General features: G+C 43.4%; 1 protein-coding gene across 1 annotated transcript in view; it reads left to right on the top strand.

Annotated features, from left to right (window-relative positions):
- Positions 1–19,303, top strand: part of LOC129819190 (basic proline-rich protein-like) — a gene marked incomplete at its 5' end in the record, with an annotated part of 153,159 nt that overhangs the window by 125,647 nt on the left and 8,209 nt on the right. The window contains 2 exons of the mRNA XM_055875741.1: positions 10,099–10,124; positions 10,974–11,117. Of these exons, the coding sequence (XP_055731716.1) occupies positions 10,099–10,124; positions 10,974–11,117 (170 nt within the window). The remainder of the gene's footprint in view (positions 1–10,098; positions 10,125–10,973; positions 11,118–19,303) is intronic.

Here is a 19,303-nt window from a genome sequence, read left to right as displayed (position 1 = left end):
GCGAGAGAGTAATGTGATTGGATGTTAATTATTTGACTAGGCTACCTGTATTTGACATTGTGTTGTTATTTTGTTGAACACTAGATGGCTTCATTTTATTTTTGGCAGTGAAACGAGGCTACTCAGGTGAGAAAAAAACCTCACCCAAATGTATAGCCCCATTGGAAAATATAAATAGACTGTTTGAAAATGTGATGAAAAAATATATAAAATATTTAAAAAAAATGTTTTTAATTTTGTTAAATGTGAATTGGAGTACCGCCGACAGCATTGTGCGTGCCTCTGGGGGTAGCTGAGGTAAAGGTAAAGCTTCACGCCTCAAGTGTCAGAAAGTCATGTAAGGTGTGTTCAGTGAGCTTTCTGCCTCAAACCAGGCAACAGTAGAGAAAGACAAGCCGTGCAATCAGGAACATCTGTTGGACACTCTCCAGAGGCTGGAACAGTCTCTCAATTGATCATGTCCCCACAGTGCCCTCCCTTTCTAACACACAGATACGCAAGCATTCACACAAGCACACACACACACACACACACACACACACACACAGACAAATACAGGCAAACACACACACAAACCCACACAGCCCCCCTCATCCTTTCCCGTCTCCGTGCATTACTATTTATCTAAATCTCCATCCCTGGTTTAATTGCAGCCTTTGTTGGTGGCTGAGAAGTTTAATGATAGCTGCAGGCCTGATGCATTTGTATCCGTCACTGGAAGACATTCCTCTCAAGCTGAGAGTCTTCCCCATCCTGGCACGTAGGGGAGAAGGGTTGAAGTTACGGTCAAGTCCCAAACGGGGCTGTAGTTGGTGTGTTTCGACAAATCACAACGTCTCGTTCGCCAAGAAAAATGTCAGGTCAGATGACACAGAGGGATGACACTGCGCACGCTCAAACACAGACACATACAGACTGCACTGTACGCATGTACTGTACATGAACATGTTACGCAATATAGCATCCTGTCATGTGTACCAGGTATCAAGTTTCACATTTGTCTAAGTGCTGACAGCTTACCATGTACTGTGACCCCAATACAAATGCTGAAGGCTTCCCTATATGTGTTCATCAAGTAGCAGATACTGGCTGTACTGTTAACATACAGTAAGCATTCTGTACCTTTAGCCATAAGCAGTAGCAGAAGTTCAATCGAGTGCAGGTGTAACTGAATGAACAACAGAGACACAATGCAATATGGAATTGTATTAAATAGTTTGGGGTATGGCCTTGTCTCAGAGGAATGCTCTTCGGAGCGGGATGCTGAGGACTTTTGCTGGGCAGCTGGCATTGAAACCCCCTCGCTGGGGGAAAGGAGTTCCAATAATGATAATAATTTAAACCCCCTCGCTGGGGGAAAGGAGTTCCAATACTGGGCCTAAAGGTTATTATAGCTGGTGGTGAGGAGGTGGATGGTTGTTGAAGACGGTTGCTGAAAAAGATCAAGTGAGAGAACATGAGTAAGTTGACATATAAATACATCCCAAGAGTTACACCCATTGGTTGAGAGAGAGGGTAGTAATAAATACAAGAGTTACACCCATTGGTTGAGAGAGAGGGTAGTAATAATTACAAGAGTTACACCCATTGGTTGAGAGAGAGGGTAGTAATAATTACAAGAGTTACACCCATTGGTTGAGAGAGAGGGTAGTAATAATTACAAGAGTTACACCCATTGGTTGAGAGAGAGGGTAGTAATAATTACAAGAGTGAAACAGAGTGTCTCAGGGGGAGTTGGGATATGCAAAAAAACACATTTCCATTTCACACCTAACACGTGTACAGGTTACACACTTGTACAGGTTACACACGTGTACAGGTTACACACTTGTACAGGTTACACACTTGTACAGGTTACACACTTGTACAGGTTACACACTTGTACAGGTTACACACGTGTACAGGTTACACACTTGTACAGGTTACACACTTGTACAGGTTACACACGTGTACAGGTTACACACGTGTACAGGTTACACACGTGTACAGGTTACACACGTGTACAGGTTACACACTTGTACAGGTTACACACGTGTACAGATGACACACTTGTACAGGTTACACACTTGTACAGGTTACACACTTGTACAGGTTACACACTTGTACAGGTTACACACGTGTACAGGTTACACACGTGTACAGATGACACACTTGTACAGGTTACACACGTGTACAGGTTACACACTTGTACAGGTTACACACGTGTACAGGTTACACACTTGTACAGGTTACACACGTGTACAGATGACACACTTGTACAGGTTACACACTTGTACAGGTTACACACTTGTACAGGTTACACACTTGTACAGGTTACACACGTGTACAGGTTACACACTTGTACAGGTTACACACGTGTACAGATGACACACTTGTACAGGTTACACACTTGTACAGGTTACACACTTGTACAGGTTACACACGTGTACAGATGACACACTTGTACAGGTTACACACTTGTACAGGTTACACACTTGTACAGGTTACACACTTGTACAGGTTACACACGTGTACAGGTTACACACGTGTACAGATGACACACTTGTACAGGTTACACACGTGTACAGGTTACACACTTGTACAGGTTACACACGTGTACAGGTTACACACTTGTACAGGTTACACACTTGTACAGGTTACACACTTGTACAGGTTGCACACTTGTACAGGTTACACACTTGTACAGGTTGCACACGTGTACAGGTTACACACTTGTACAGGTTACACACGTGTACAGGTTACACACGTGTACAGGTTACACACTTGTACAGGTTACACACTTGTACAGGTTACACACGTGTACAGGTTACACACTTGTACAGGTTGCACACTTGTACAGGTTACACACTTGTACAGGTTACACACTTGTACAGGTTGCACACTTGTACAGGTTACACACTTGTACAGGTTGCACACGTGTACAGGTTACACACTTGTACAGGTTACACACGTGTACAGGTTACACACGTGTACAGGTTACACACTTGTACAGGTTACACACTTGTACAGGTTACACACGTGTACAGGTTACACACTTGTACAGGTTACACACGTGTACAGGTTACACACGTGTACAGGTTACACACGTGTACAGATGACACACTTGTACAGGTTACACACGTGTACAGGTTACACACGTGTACAGGTTACACACGTGTACAGGTTACACACTTGTACAGGTTACACACTTGTACAGGTTACACACTTGTACAGGTTGCACACGTGTACAGGTTACACACTTGTACAGGACAAACATAAACAGCCCCTATATGACCTTTAATTTAAATAGGTGAATGACATTCCGCACATGGCTAATAGGAAAGAGGAGAAGAATGAGATGCTATGCTGATGATGATACGTTTGTATTAATTCCCATTATGCCAGTCGAATAGGAAACAGAGTCAATTATCTGATGCTTACTGGATGAAGTTAAATGAGCATTCAGACCAGCCTTCCTGATTGAACTTTCGCAAACTACATTTACCATCTCCTGAGACTGCCTTATGAACCCTACTCTGAACCTCTCGAATATGATTCAACTCTCTGACTTTGACCACATATCAACTGTCCTTAGTGATGGTAAACTCTGTCAGAGGAATAACCACAACCCAAGAATAGGGTGATGGAAAAGGGAAGAAACCAGAAAAAGAGATGACTGACTGAGTGAGTAGGAGAGTGCACGTCAAGACGTCATGCAGTCAGAGCCTGATCCAGGGGAAGATCAATATTGACTGGGGCACTTTGCTTCAGACAGACAGACAGACACCATTCATCCAAAACGAACAAATCATCCTCCTACAACACAACAGATCATGTCTTGGTGCCACCACACAGGCACACTGCTGTGGCCCAACCCCAGATAAAGGTGCAGGTATCTAACTAACTGTTGATCTAAAGTCACAGGAACCATTGCCTTTACGCGCCCAGCCATTATCGTGTTATAGATCTAACCCTGCGAGGTAAGTGCCCTGCTAAAAGCATATGTACACAAACATTCCTGAGTGGAAGGTGGTGCAAGGCCTTTATCTCAAGTGAATCACCCACCTGATTTGTGACTGTCGTCATGCGTTTGACAACTACTACTAAATCTGCCCTCCCCAAGAACAACTGTCTGACGATGATGGATATGTGTCAAACCAATAGATAGATAGAAAGAGAATGGACTAAATAGAACACATAAGTTAAGGTTGCCAGTTTAGAGGGAAATTGGCCACTCTTTTCAACAGACCAAGGTGCTGCTCAATGGTAAAATGCTCTGAGACACAAATATCTGAGGAAATGCGTTTTGAGTGGTTGAGTATATGGCGGACAGCTGTGGATGGTGGTGGCTTCGAAGTCCCATTCCCTTGATGGCTGGCTGGGCTGGGTGGTGCTGGGCTGGGTGGTGCTGGGCTGGGGCTGGGGCTGGGGTGGGACTGAGCTGAGGTAGGGCTGGGCTGGGGTGGGGCTGGGTGGTGCTGGGCTGGGTGGTGCTGGGTTGGGGTGGGACGGGGGTGAAAATGAAGAAAGCAGAGGGGAGAAAGGTAACATTAGCCAGTGTGAATGGAGTCATTGTTTCTGCAGCTTAATTAGGCGTGACAAGCGAGGCGTGAACAGATTCCCATCATTAGGGCCCTAAAAAGTCCATTAGAATCAATGCCACGCTCCGGTCAGACTCACTGTCTGCCATAGCAGCCCGGGCCAACCAGGCCACTGGATACAGTTACAGCAGCATGGCTAAAACAAGGCAACTCTATAGCCACACTAACACCCGAGGTAATGCAATTGACGCCACATTCTGGAAAAGAGATGAGAGGTGGGTTGGGGTGAAGGGTATGTGCAAGTGTGAGTGTATGTGAGTGCGGCGGGGTGGTGTGTGTGTGTGTGTGTGCGTATGTATGCGTGCGCGCGTGTGTGTGCGTGTGTGTGTGTAGATAGATTCTGGATTGCAGCTGGCAGGGTCCTGCGGCTGATAAACTGCTGGGATTAATGGGCACTTCTGGAGCCCAAGTGGCTCTGTCAATAGAGGGAAGAGCTGCCCAACCGGCCCATTGATCTGTTGTCTTGCTGGGTGCTGGGTGTAATTCCTGCACCCTAGGCCTGAGTGTTCCACAGAGGGAAGGGGCTGCAGGAGACTGGACTAATGGTGGCGCCATCCATAGACTCTCCTGGATTTGAGTACTCAGCGCTTACTGCCTCCTCTGCTGTATGGAAAGTAACAGAGTATAAGTTCAGCCCATATATGTATGTAAGCTACAGTACAGTAAAGCCTGATCAAATTACAGCACATAGAGTTATGGAATTCATATCAATTAATACCAGCTAAACCTACCCATGAAGGTGATATCCTTTGGGGTACAGAGGTATAGCTGGCCATAAAGAAAGGTGCATTTCCTATACATTAAAGTATGTACACAGTACATTTGTTGAAGTCTTAAGGATGAGTCTATACAATTCTGTCTGTCTGTTTCTATATATTAACTATAACAGTATTTTGTGTGAGATTTAACTAACAACACCAATGGCACTTGTCTTATAACAACAGTAGCACTTCTCTAATCCCACTTGTCAGAGCTAAAGCTCATACCCCTCTACAGTCCTTCAGTAAAATTATCCTTTTAAGTTCCATGGCGAATGCAGTCATGCACAGATACGCTTCACAGACAACAAGGGGGGGATGGAGAGAGGGAGAGAAATGGAGAGAGGGAGGGAGAGGAGGGGAGGGGTGAGAGAGAGGGAGGGAGAGATTGGGAGAGGAAATGAGAGAGGAGAGAGGGGGAAGAGAGAGAGAGAGAGAGAGAGAGAGAGAGAGAGAGAGAGAGAGAGAGAGAGAGAGAGAGAGAGAGAGAGAGAGAGAGAGAGAGAGAGAGAGAGAGAGAGAGAGAGAGAGAGAGAGAGAGAGGAGGGGGATAGGCACAGTGTGGCTGCAGGGCAGAGTGCGTAACAGCATGCTGCCTTTATCTGCTCACCTCAGGCTGTTGTTTTTACTTCGCAATGGCAGTCTGTGGCAGAGGGATCTCACACACGCTGCTACACATACACTTGAGCACACACACACACACACACAAACACAGAAAAGCATCTCTCTTCATGAGGCCATGCCCTGAAGCAACACAGAGAGAAAGAGAGTGAAAGAGAGAGGGAGGAACAAAAAGAAAGAGAGAAAGAGTGAGAGGTGGGGATTGAGATGGATACAGATATGTAAAAAGAGAGAGAGAAAGAGAACAAAAAATATTGAGACTGACAGTCAGAGAGGAACGAGAGAAACAAATTGGCCAACAGAGGAAGAGAGAGATGAAGAGTGTGAGAAAGAAAGAAGGAGAGAGAGAGAGAGAGAGAGAGAGAGAGAGAGAGAGAGAGAGAGAGAGAGAGAGAGAAAGAGAGACAGAGACAGAGACAGAGACAGAGACACGGAGGTACAGTAGAAAGACTTGTTTGGTGCTGTCACTCGGGCCAGCACCCCCGGTGCAGGAGATAAGGGCCTGCTGAATATTTCATGTCTCTGACTGACAGCTCCTCAGGGTTTTAGGAGAGCCATGGCGTCGACTTTACAGCCCAGAGGAATCTCCTAGACAACTCAACACACATCATGTGACAACACACATACAGGCAGACATGCACGCACACACACATGACAGACACACACACACGCACATACATGTATGAGGACACACATACACATGGGTCTTTCTATAAATAATGGCGCCAATGTGTGACATTGGGATAAATATTTCAACAAGGAATCAAAATTTGGTTTGCAACAACAACAAAAAATATTTTTATTCAGTTCCACATGTGTACTAAGAAGAATAAAAGTGAATACATGCAAATTGAGCCACAACTACATCTACAGTATACCACAACATAGGACTAGAACTATACATCCTTTATTAAGCAGGGTTCATACACACATTGGTAAGTCAAATGCAAGGGCTTTCAGAGACTTTTTCCAAGCTCTTCATTGTAATTTTGAAGGACCTCAATTTTATACAATTGTGTAATTTATATAATTGTACATATAAGTCCTATTATAGAACCCCCCCCCCCCCCCCAAAAAAAAGAAGCATGCAAAAAGTTTAACAAATATATAATGGAAAAGTAGGCCATTAGCACTTTCAGAGTAATGTTGTTGCTGTTTGGTCTTGATACTCAACTTACATTCTGTGAGAATAATGTGGACATTGCCTGACTAAATAGACTGGATGCATGAAGATTGTTCTGTGGCCGATGCAGGGACACATAAAGCCATGACTAGCTGTAGCATTCATCTCACCATTTGAAATTCACCATTGCTGTTTTTATAATGAGAAAGTGACTAAAACCCAGGTTCCTTTTTGAATTGGTATGGAAAGCCAAGTTGAAGCCAACATTAGATGTCGTCCTCATAATAACTGTACATGGTTTTACCGCAACAGAGTAGCGCAACACCCTTCCATTGAAGCGGCGGGAAACAAACGAAAGTGGCCACATCTCTCACAAAAATGTATAAATTGGATACAATAATTACAAGGATTTTCAAGCACCAAATTCAGGAAATGTCTGATTTTCAAGGTAGGGCTATTCCACGATTTGAATTGTTTTATCTCCAAATTCAAGTTCAAGTAGGGTACTTCAAACCCCTTGTATTGTTTAAAATTGCACATTTATTTGTCATGTTATTTCATTACCTGATCATATTGTGAATAAGCCCACTGGGCTACAGTATATCATTTGTTGTCCTTATATCCAAAATAATTAATATTAAGAGCGTTTAGTGTTGCATAATGGTACCTACACACACCGGCTTATATTAGTCAGAATTAGGCGGCAGATGGCGGCAGATTGAAGAGGACGGCATTTTCTGAGCTAAACTGACCAAGACGCACCCCCAACAACAACAAATAAAACCTCACATAATTATGCCCCAAAAAGTTCAATTTATTATCTCCACCAATGTTCCATCAAAAAAAATATCAAACATAAATCATGTAGCGGATATAGGATATGGTAGAAATAGTATGAGGCCTTTAATGTAGCTTACAGGCTGGAGATAAAAATGTATGACAATGTATTGAGATGGACACGTTTTACATCATGCAGGTTTCTCTGATCAAATAGTCTAACCTAAATGGTGCTCAATCAAATAGAAAATGAACTGTCATGTTAACAAACAACATTTCCTAAAAACAGGACAGGTAAATGTCAAATGGACTATATGGAATGGACAGTCACAACTGTTGTCCAGGAATTTCACCCCATTGTCATGATCAGTGGTTTGTAGCTGATCATAGCGAAAAAAAAATACTTCTGCATTTCTTGCTGTGTAAACGTTGCAAATAGGCTAGTAATAAACTCCTGATAAAGGTGGGTAGCTGATATTCAGAGCTTAAAACTTCATAGGGATAGGGGGCAGCATTTCGACTTTGAACAAATTGCGTGCCCAAACGAAATTTCCTCCTACTCTGTCCCAGAAGGTAATACATGCATATTATTATTACTATTGTATAGAAAACACTCTGAAGTTTCTAAAACGGTTTGAATTATTTCTGTAAGTATAACAGAACTCATTTGGCAGACAAAAACCTGAGAAGAGGTCAAAACAGGAAATGAGAAGTCGATTTTCAAAACAGTGTCAAATGAGACCCATTGAAGATATGGCTGAACAAACACTCAAATATTTTTGAATTTCGCGCGCCGCCGCTAGCGGAACCCCAGTCCTAGACAGGTTAAATAGCCAAATTGATTAGTCACAGGAATCAGGACTAATAAAGCCATTGCAATGGCCTGTTTTACAAACCGTGGGCCTACCACATGGATGAGCATTCATAAAATTCCATTGTGGGCTGACATGGTAGGCTACACCCCAGTAACCATGAGCCAACGTCTTGTGGACGTCTTTTTTTGGTCCAGTCCGGACGTTGTTTTTTGGTGTTTTACAAACGGTAGGCTTACCACATAGATGGGCATTCAGGCAACACTGTAGACTACACCTCAGTAAGCAAGGACCGACGGAGATGCCTTTTGGATGTGTTTTTTTGGTGGAGTTCCGGACCGGCCTTTATTTCCACATCGGTTTTTTATTTCCACATGGGTTTTCTGTCCAGTCCGGACCAAATCTTAACCAATCATAGATGTCTATGTTTGGTTCAAATTTGGTGCGATCCAGTCCAGTCTTGATTTCAACATCCCCCAACGTAGATTACTGGTCCGATTTGGCCCAAACATAGATGTCTATAAATAACTTTTTTTCAACTTTCATTCAGAACAAAAAATTTGCCTAATTTCAACATCCGGAAAATATGTACTTTGAACTTTCATTCAGAATCGAAAATTAAATTGATTTCAACATCCGGAAAATACGAATTTTTCAGCCTACGGAAAAGATGCCTTTTCAACATCCTGGAAAATATGTATTTTAAACATACAGAAAATATCTTTTCACCTTTCATTCAGAACCAACAGATGATCAAATCAATTCGCTAGGGAAATTAGATCCAATGTGGATCGAGGCACAACTGTCTTCACTGGCATAACAAATGAGACACCAAAATATTCTGGACATTCCTCACAAACACCTTTTTTTCCAGCACTCGGGCTGTTGTTGCATTGCATGCTCTATCACAACACCTGTTCATCACTTGGCTTTCATTCGGAAAATTCTTTCTTGAGTCAGATGATGATGTGTGAAAATATCACGGCATAATTTAACAGCTCCACACCAAATGCGCATTCAACAAGTATTATGCATAATTATTGAAGAACCACATTAATGACACGATCGATTTAGGTTTTAAGTACCAAGATTAGGTGACTCTCGGTTAGAAGCTTAGATTTTTCAATTGCATTTATTGATTTGGATTTGTGTGGCCATGACAACTGTTTCCATCACTTAACATAAGGAAACACAAAATGTTATGTAGTTAACATAGGTTGTATTGAATGTAGCTATGATCTTCCCTTATATCTTATTGTATTTACATTAAGAAAAATTGGCAAATTATTATCAATGACTTATCAACAGCTGTAACAAGTTGTCCAGTGTAGGAAGTCCTCACTGGTACCCTACTGTAGTTTATAGATGGACCCACATACTCAATTATCTCCAGGCCCTATCGCCCCTCCCCTATGTCTGTGACTTAGGTGTGCTGGTGGTCGTCACCTTCCAGGTATGTTTGGCATCACATGACTTTCAAATGCTCTTGTTTTTAACAACAGCAAATCCTTTCTGGCTTGAATTTGTGCCACTCATTATAATACATCTAGGTAATGAACGCATGACTAATGCATGGTAGAATATATTATTTTGTTGACTGTAAGTCATTTGCTTGTTCTCTTTGTCTCTAGCATAAACTATAAGCATGTGTCTTCATCCCCTATTACCCAAAGAACCTCTTCAACATGTGCTGTAGTTTTCCTTCTAAACCAGGCCTTCTCAACATTGCCCTACACTACAGTACGCTACCTATCGTTTTTCACTTCTCCCATTGAAGTAAATCATCTCAAAACACCTTCTCACCTTAAAATTCTTTCCATCGGTTTCCTCTTGAGTTTTTCAGAGGAGAATGAAATTCCTATTTGATTAAAGTTTGACCAGGAGTGACAGTATTGTCTTATATAATCGTGGTGAGAGTGATCATGTGGACTTTTGAAGGGCTAGCCATGCTATAATAATGTGTTGGAGTGAAATTACACTTGGCAGCCATGTCACATTTCACAAAAAGCTGTGATTCTCTGACAAAAAGTGTGCTCCTGAGAAATTAGATCCTTTTCCTTCTTCCTCATTCTTAATTATTAAGAGGAAGCTCCGGTCAACGTAATTCTCTGACAGAACTGGCAGCATTACTCTCTAGCAGGGAATCTGCAGTAAATCAAGGAGAAATCCCTCCTAACTCTCCATCTCCCAGGAGCTATCTTTTCTCCCATTAGAATGTATGGCGAGGCTCCCGAACCTTCTAAATCCTAAGAAATCGCTGCCCTGCCCCGCCTTGCTGTCACTTTTGACCATTCTACCCCAGATGAGATCATCCTCTGCAGTTTGCTTCCCTGTGAGGCCCCTTCGCACCCGCCTGTGTGTGATGTGTGCTGCGCCTGGGGTCCAGGCAGGCGGCTCCTCACCCTGCCTCGGCCCCCACCGCCCCACCTTGGCCCAACCTGCCCAGGTAACTCCAAACACACTGTCCTCTTCCATCCTTCGCCCGATTGATCTGACTGACGGATCAGCGACTCAGGGGCCACAAACAGCCGCATGTGCCAAAGGAATTAGTTCCCACCGAGATCACACCCAGAGGTCAGGTAAAATTGGTAAAGCTGAGAGGTGGTCATCCTGTGCCATACACCTCCATACAACCCCCCTTCCCTCCTCTCCCATCATCCCTTCTTTACAGGAGGAGGAAGTCAGGGGTCTAGCCTGAACAAACTCAGGATGCTAAGAAGCGTGGGGCTTCAGAGCTTTGCTTCCACTGAGTGTCAAGTCACTCCTGATGATGTTCTGTAGTTAGGGAGTTGGGTTTCACTCTGAAGTGGATCCATATTGAGCAGATAATCCCAAAGGGAAGGAGGACGACTCTGCACTGCAACACACTGCACTAACACTTGAGGAATTTTACATACATTTTCTGTAATCATTTTGTGAGAAAATAATTCAAATACTGTATATGCTAGAAAGCTAACAGATAATGACTGCCCCGAATGTTTAAGTTCAGTACCGCTTAAATATTTCCCCTGGAGATCTGTTTAGCAGACTCAAGGCAACATCAGTCACATTACACACAAACTCTCCCTTTGATGTAATACCAGTTGAGCTCATTGCTCTTCTGAAACGCTACAGCTGCTCTGCCTTCATGGCTTAATGGTATAGCCTCTTGTGTGCCTCTTAAGTTACTGTATATATTTGTACTCTGTAGCCTATATTCTAAAAAGATATAAAGGCCAACTAGTTATGCTCATTAAACTGCTAAATCATCACCCTGCTAAAGTGCTAAATCATCACTCCTGCCCAAAAATAAATGTTATTTTCAGTAGAAGTCAGTGAACTTTGTTTTTCGCAGCGTAAATCATTTTGTAATTGAAATGCCTGACAAGTGAGGTGACTCCGCCACTAGAAATATTTGATTGGCTGCTCAGGGCTTCCCCTGTCTTCCCCTCTATCATTCCTGGCCTCTGTGTTCTGTCTGTTGGAGACGATACTGATGGAGAATGATGTATTGTTTGTTTTAGTTTGGAGCAAGAACATATTTCATACTGTGAAGGTGACAGGCCATGGTGAGTTATGTGTCGTGAGGGGAGGAAATGTGGGCCTTTAAACCTTTTTAAGTGATTCCCTCAGTGTGCTGCTGGCCTCAGGCAAGGCTTGTTTGAACACACCATACAGGGGCAGAGGAAAGACATGGAAATGAAGTGATTTGTGTATGTGGTGTATGGGGCCATGTTGCCGTACCTTAACTTGCACAAACAAATTGAATTGAACCAAACACTTAGCATGTAGTTATAGTGCATTGCAGTCAAGCGAAGACATGTATCCACTATCATGCATTTTATCTGGGAATTTATAATAAAACAATTTTTTTGAAAGATTTCCTCACATATCTTAATGTTATATTGTCAGTAATTGCTCGTTCACGGTAATAACCCAAATAAACCCACATATGTTAAAGTAATTATACAATCATTTATAGTCACATTATCAAGTCACCTGGTACAACCTGACCATATTGTGAGAGCTGCCTGGAGATATGAGTCTGGGTTAAACTAGCAGATGTCAGTTGCGTAACAGCGTAACAACAATAGCTTATTTCATGTGAATACACTAGCTTATTTACTAATTGAACACACCGTCTGGTGAATAAGCCCATTGTGCTTCCTCTGTTTCACAGTTCACATTGGGGACATGACCTCAGAGGTAAATCGCGTGCACCCGCTCCTCTGAGACAAAAGCTAATGATGCAGTAAACAGACCAGGGACTTTCCTGTCCAGGAGCCTGAGTATCTCCCAACGCCGTGGCTCATTGGACGGCCTGGTAAAAAAAATGATCATCCATCATGCACATGGGACTGGGAGACAGAGTAATGTGATGCTAGAGGATTCGGAACAATTGTGTGCAGTATGGGCTCTCATGCACTCCCAGAGCCAGGCTGTGCTGTCTGCTGGCTGAGGATCTTGTGCCTGTCTTGGAGCCTCTCCAGAAAGGCCTGCGGGAAGAAGAGCCCCATTGATTACAGCGGGAGCCATGAGGAGTCATTCTCACTTGTGGCTTATCAGCTCTGGAATACTCTACCTGAACATGTGAAGGAGGCAGCTTCAATTTCCTCATTTAAAAAACAACTAAAGACCTATCCTACTCAAACTAGCTTAATGTTTGCATTGTAGATGAAGCTACACTATATACAGTGGGGAGAACAAGTATTTGATACACTGCCGATTTTGCAGGTTTTCCTGCATACAAAGCATGTAGAGGTCTGTAATTTTTATCATAGGTACACTTCAACTGTGAGAGACGGAATCTAAAACAAAATTCCAGAAAATCACATTGTATGATTTTTAAGTAATTAATTTGCATTTTATTGCATGACATAAGTATTTGAAACACCTACCAACCAGTAAGAATTCCGGCTCTCACAGACCTGTTAGTTTTTCTTTAAGAAGCCCCCTGTTCTCCACTCATTACCTGTATTAACTGCACCTGTTTGAACTCGTTACCTGTATAAAAGACACCTGTCCACACACTCAATTAAACAGACTCCAACCTCTCCACAATGGCCAAGACCAGAGAGCTGTGTAAGGACATCAGGGATAAAATTGTAGACCTGCACAAGGCTGGGATGGGCTACAGGACAATAGGCAAGAAGCTTGGTGAGAAGGCAACAACTGTTGGCGCAATTATTAGAAAATGGAAGAAGTTTAAGATGACGGTCAATCACCCTCGGTCTGGGGCTCCATGCAAGATCTCACCTCATGGGGCATCAATGATCATGAGGAAGGTGAGGGATCAGCCCAGAACTACATGGCAGGACCTGGTCAATGACCTGAAGAGAGCTGGGACCACAGTCTCAAAGAAAACCATTAGTAACACACTACGCCGTCATGGATTAAAATCCTGCAGCGCACGCAAGGTCCCCCTGCTCAAGCCAGCGCATGTCCAGGCCCATCTGAAGTTTGCCAATGACCATCTGGATGATCCAGAGGAATGGGAGAAGGTCATGTGGTCTGATGAGACAAAAATAGAGCTTTTTGGTCTAAACTCCACTCGCCGTGTTTGGAGGAAGAAGAAGGATGAGTACAACCCCAAGAACACCATCCCAACTGTGAAGCATGGAGGTGGAAACATCATTCTTTGGGGATGCTTTTCTGCAAAGGGGACAGGACGACTGCACCGTATTGAGGGGAGGATGGATGGGGCCATGTATCGCGAGATCTTGGCCAACAACCTCCTTCCCTCAGTAAGAGCATTGAAGATGGGTCGTGGCTGGGTCTTCCAGCATGATAACGACCCGAAACACACAGCCAGGGCAACTAAGGAGTGGCTCCGTAAGAAGCATCTCAAGGTCCTGGAGTGGCCTAGCCAGTCTCCAGACCTGAACCCAGTAGAAAATCTTTGGAGGGAGCTGAAAGTCCGTATTGCCCAGCGACAGCCCCGAAACCTGAAGGATCTGGAGAAGGTCTGTATGGAGGAGTGGGCCAAAATCCCTGCTGCAGTGTGTGCAAACCTGGTCAAGAACTACAGGAAACGTATGATCTCTGTAATTGCAAACAAAGGTTTCTGTACCAAATATTAAGTTCTGCTTTTCTGACGTATCAAATACTTATGTCATGCAATAAAATGCAAATTAATTACTTAAAAATCATACAATGTGATTTTCTGGATTTTTGTTTTAGATTCCGTCTCTCACAGTTGAAGTGTACCTATGATAAAAATTACAGACCTCTACATGCTTTGTAAGCAGGAAAACCTGCAACATCGGCAGTGTATCAAATACTTGTTCTCCCCACTGTATAAACAACTATGTGGATACCCCTTCAAATTACTGGATTAATCACACCCGTTGCTGAAACGTGTTTCATGAAATGGGTTTCCATGGCAGAGCAGCTGCACACAAGCCTAAGATCACCATGCGCAATGCCAAGCTTCGTCTGGAGTGGTGTAAAACTCGTCGCCATTGGACTCTAGAGCAGTGGAGTGATGAATCACACTTCACCATCTGGCAGTCCGATGGACAAATCTGGGTTTGCGGATGCTAGGAGAACGCTACCTGCCAGAATGCATAGTGCCAACTATAAAGCTTGGTGGAGGAGGAATAATGGTCTGGGGCTGTTTTGCATGGTTCAGCCTAGGCCCCTTAGTTCCAGTGAAGGGAAATCTTAACTCTACAGCATACAATGACATTCTAGACGATTCTGTGCTTCCAACTTTGTGGTAACAGTTTGGGGGAGGCCCTTTCCTGTTTCAGCATGACAATGACCCCGTGCACAAAGCAAGGTCCATACGGAAATAGTTTTTTCGAGATCTATGCGGAAGAACTTGACTGGCCTGCACAGATCCCTGACCTCAACCCCACCGAACACCTTTGGGATGAATTGGAACGCCAACTGCGAGCCAGGCCTAATTGCCCACCATCAGTCCCCGAGCTCACTAATGCTCTTGTGGATGAATGGAAGCAAGTCCCTGCAGACATGTTCCACCATCTAGTGAAAAGCCTTCCCAGAAGAGTGGATGCGGTTACAGCAACAAAGGGTAGACCAACTCCACATCAATGCCCATGCTTTTAGAATGAGATGTTTGATGAGAAAGCTTCAACATACTTTTCGTCATGTAGTGTAGTACACAAGTATTTCTCTTCACCTTTTATACCTGCTGTAAATTGTGTATGTGATTAATATAACTGTATTTGATTTATTAATCTGCTTAAAGTCTATATTTTACATTAGAAGTTACAAGTTATGTTTTGATCAAATTAAATATTATTATTAACATTACTATAGTCATCTCCCAACCATGTCAGACAGTGCCATCACACCAAAAAAACAAACAGGAAACATACATCACCCCTTAGCTTCTCACACCCTCTCCTTTGGAACATTTAGAAGCCCTGTGGTCTTGGCGTGGGGAGATGGGCCTGGAAGTGAGTATGTGGATATGAAAGTACTGTGTGCTCTGTCTCTCTGTGTACCGTGGAGTGAGCCACGTGAGTGAGCCAGCCGTTCTTCAGCACGATTCTCCCCTCCTCTCCTCTAGCCTCCTCTGGCCCGTGCTCTGCTCTCTGTCTCCTTCACCTCATCACCCCTCTCTCTCATCGGTACCACCACGTGGAGGGAAGGAAGCGTAGGGAGCATCGCAGCTTGCTTTATTTAGAGGACAGAGGTTCAGAGGTGAAAGGGAAGTGGGTGTGCGGTGGGGGAAGAGGAGGGAGGAGGGGTAATGTGTGAGCAGGGGAGTGTGTGGTGTGGCCTGGCATAGAGGGATGGGACCATATATCTTTAATAGCACGTTATGTTTGACATGGGGGCTGGCTGTTGTAGGAGGAGGAACTTTGGCTGACACACACACACACACACATATCCCCCTGAAGTGTGCCCCTGCGTGTCAGCCGAGTGGCGCTGTGCTTTGATCTCAGCTCCACGGGTCAGGCTCCGAGCTGGTTCGAAAAATGGCACCCCCTCTCTCCCCCCTCCCCATCTCTCTCTCTCAGTCTGTCTCTCTCTCTCTCTCTCTTGTATTTTTTTTCTCTCTCTTTTTCTCTCTCACTCCTTCTTTCTCTTTCTCTCTATCTCTCTCTCTCTCTCCAGCGGTATGCCTCTCAGGGTGTTTAGGTTCTGGAGGGATCCCAATTTCCTCTACTAATCATGACATCATCCTGCCTGAATAGGTTAAAGATGTTGCCAGAATATTCCTCTCTTCCTCACTCCAGCAGGGCCCAAATTAGACACATTACATGCAGCCCCGGTGTGAGATAACATTAACCACATTTACTTGCTGAAAAACAATAATAGTGGTGTAAATGTGGCAGGAATGCATGTTCATGTTGTTTGGAGAAGAGAGAGAGAGAGAGTGTGTGTGTGTGTGTGTGTGTGTGTGTGTGTGTGTGTGTGTGTGTGTGTGTGTGTGTGTGTGTGTGTGTGTGTGTGTGTGTGTGTGTGTGTGTGTGTGTGTGTGTGTGTGTGTGTGTGTGTGTGTGTGTGTGTGTGTGTGTGTATGTGTGTGTGTGTGTGTGTGTGTGTGGACATGTGTAACTATTCTTGCAGGGACCAGAAGTCCCTACAAGAGAGTAAATTAACAAAAATTTGACAACTGGGGACATTTTGTTAGTCCCCATAATGTCAAATGCTATTTCTTGGGGGTTTATTAGGGTTAAGGTTAGAATTAGTTTTAGGGTTAGAATTGAGTTAAATATTAAGGTTAGGAGCTAGGGTTAGTTGTAGGGTTAGGGTTAGGAGCTAGGGTTAGGTTTAGGGTTAGGATAAAGTTTAGGTTTTTGGGTTAGGGTTAGGGTTAGGGTAAGAGTACGGGTTAGGATTAGGGTTAGGTTTAGGGTTAGGGGTTAAGGAAAATAGGATTTTGAATGGGACTGAATTGTTTGTCCCCACAAGGTTAGCTGTACAAGACTGTGTGTGTGTGTTTGTACGTGCTTGTGCACATGTGTACGCCTGTGTGTCGTGTGTAGCCACCCACCAGTATGCGCCATATGGTGGGATCAGAACGTGAGGTAATTCAACAGTGGAGAATAAATTGAGTTGAGCAGCCCCCCCATCACAGACATGATTAAAGACTTTGACTGATTAGACGTGAAGAGTGGTCATGGCCTCCTCGGCTTGTCAATAACAGTTAGACTCACCTCCATGCTGCTCCGATCAGCCTGTTTCTCTCTGTCCCCAACACCCACTAACCATTCTCCAGCTAAAACAAAAGGCCTCGCTGTCATTCATTTGACAGTTTATAGTTATTATGCATATCAATATTTTATATTTTACACTCTGGTGAAAACGTACAAATTCAATGCATTTGAAGGCAGGAAATTATCAAAAAAAATCTTAACATTCATAAACAGTCACTGACATTTAGCTAATACTGTATTTTCCATGACTTTGACATGTGTCTGCAGTCAGAACTTCTCACTCCAGCTTGTCTGGCGTGCGTTCAAATCTAGTGGCTTTGTTTCCATCTCTCCAGTGTATTAGGTGAGTAATGAGAGAAATCCAGATTAGAATCCAAACTCTTTCTTTTTATTTTTTGTGCCCGGCCATCAACTAAACTCCAACAACAATTGTATTTATATCATTCACGTCCCGAGAAATGTGTCTGTGTTGCGATCATGAGGGTGATTCAAGTAGTAAAAATGCCACAAGATAAGACTATGTCTGTAACGGGTGTCGTCGTCGGATGAGGAATAATCGGACCAATGCGCAGCGTGGTAAGTGTTCATGCTTTTTATTTAAACTGAACACTAGAACAAAATAACAAAGAGAATGAACGAAACCGAAACAGTCCTGTCAGGTGCAGAAACACAAAACAGAAAATAACTACCCACAAAGCATCGGTGGGGAAAAGCTACCTAAGAATGGTTCCCAATCAGAGACAACGATAGTCAGCTGTCCCTGATTGAGAACCATACCCTGCCAAAACAAAGAAATACAAAAACATAGAAAAAAGAACATAGAATGCCCAAGCAAATCACACCCTGACCAAACCAAAATAGAGACATAAAAAGCTCTCTACAGTCAGGGCGTGACAATGTCTTACATCCCTGATACAGATACAGTTGACTCCTGAAACAAAAAAGGTCTCTTGTCATAAATGCCTGTACGAAACCGGAGCATGCAGTTATCCAGAGCAAGTAAAACGTACATGATATACTGTATTTGATTTAGAACTGTTGGTCTGTACTTGCATAACAAAGACATGATGACAAGATAAAGAAATACTTATAAATGATACATACCAATCGTCATAACATACGTGGACTCGACTTGTCCTTCTACTATTTTATGAAAAGTTATATGTGTATGTATGGAGGACTGAGGAGTGGGACGAATAAAGTTGCATCCATAAAACAGACATTCTCAGCTCAAAGAACCATGTGTTTTCCATAAAATCATAATTTTTATGATATGGTTGTTGCTTCGAGATCTCTGAGGCAGTATCTGTATTTCCTCCCTGAACACACATGATCCCCCAGGCCTGAAAAGACAGCATGACATAGCTACAGTAGTCTCGAAAACCCTTGACAACAGAGTGTATAGGGTCTGGTTTCAATGATGGCCTCTTTTGGCATAGAGGAACTACCTCACTGCCCTCATCACTACTTTATCAGCATGAATAAAATGCGAAATACCCAGCTAGCACATTTGGTTCCT

The sequence above is a fragment of the Salvelinus fontinalis genome, chromosome 21, assembly GCF_029448725.1.
Source record: "Salvelinus fontinalis isolate EN_2023a chromosome 21, ASM2944872v1, whole genome shotgun sequence".
In the NCBI taxonomy this organism is placed as follows: Eukaryota; Metazoa; Chordata; class Actinopteri; order Salmoniformes; family Salmonidae; genus Salvelinus; species Salvelinus fontinalis.
Note: the sequence above shows the minus strand (reverse complement) of the source record. Positions and strands in the feature narration are given on the sequence as shown.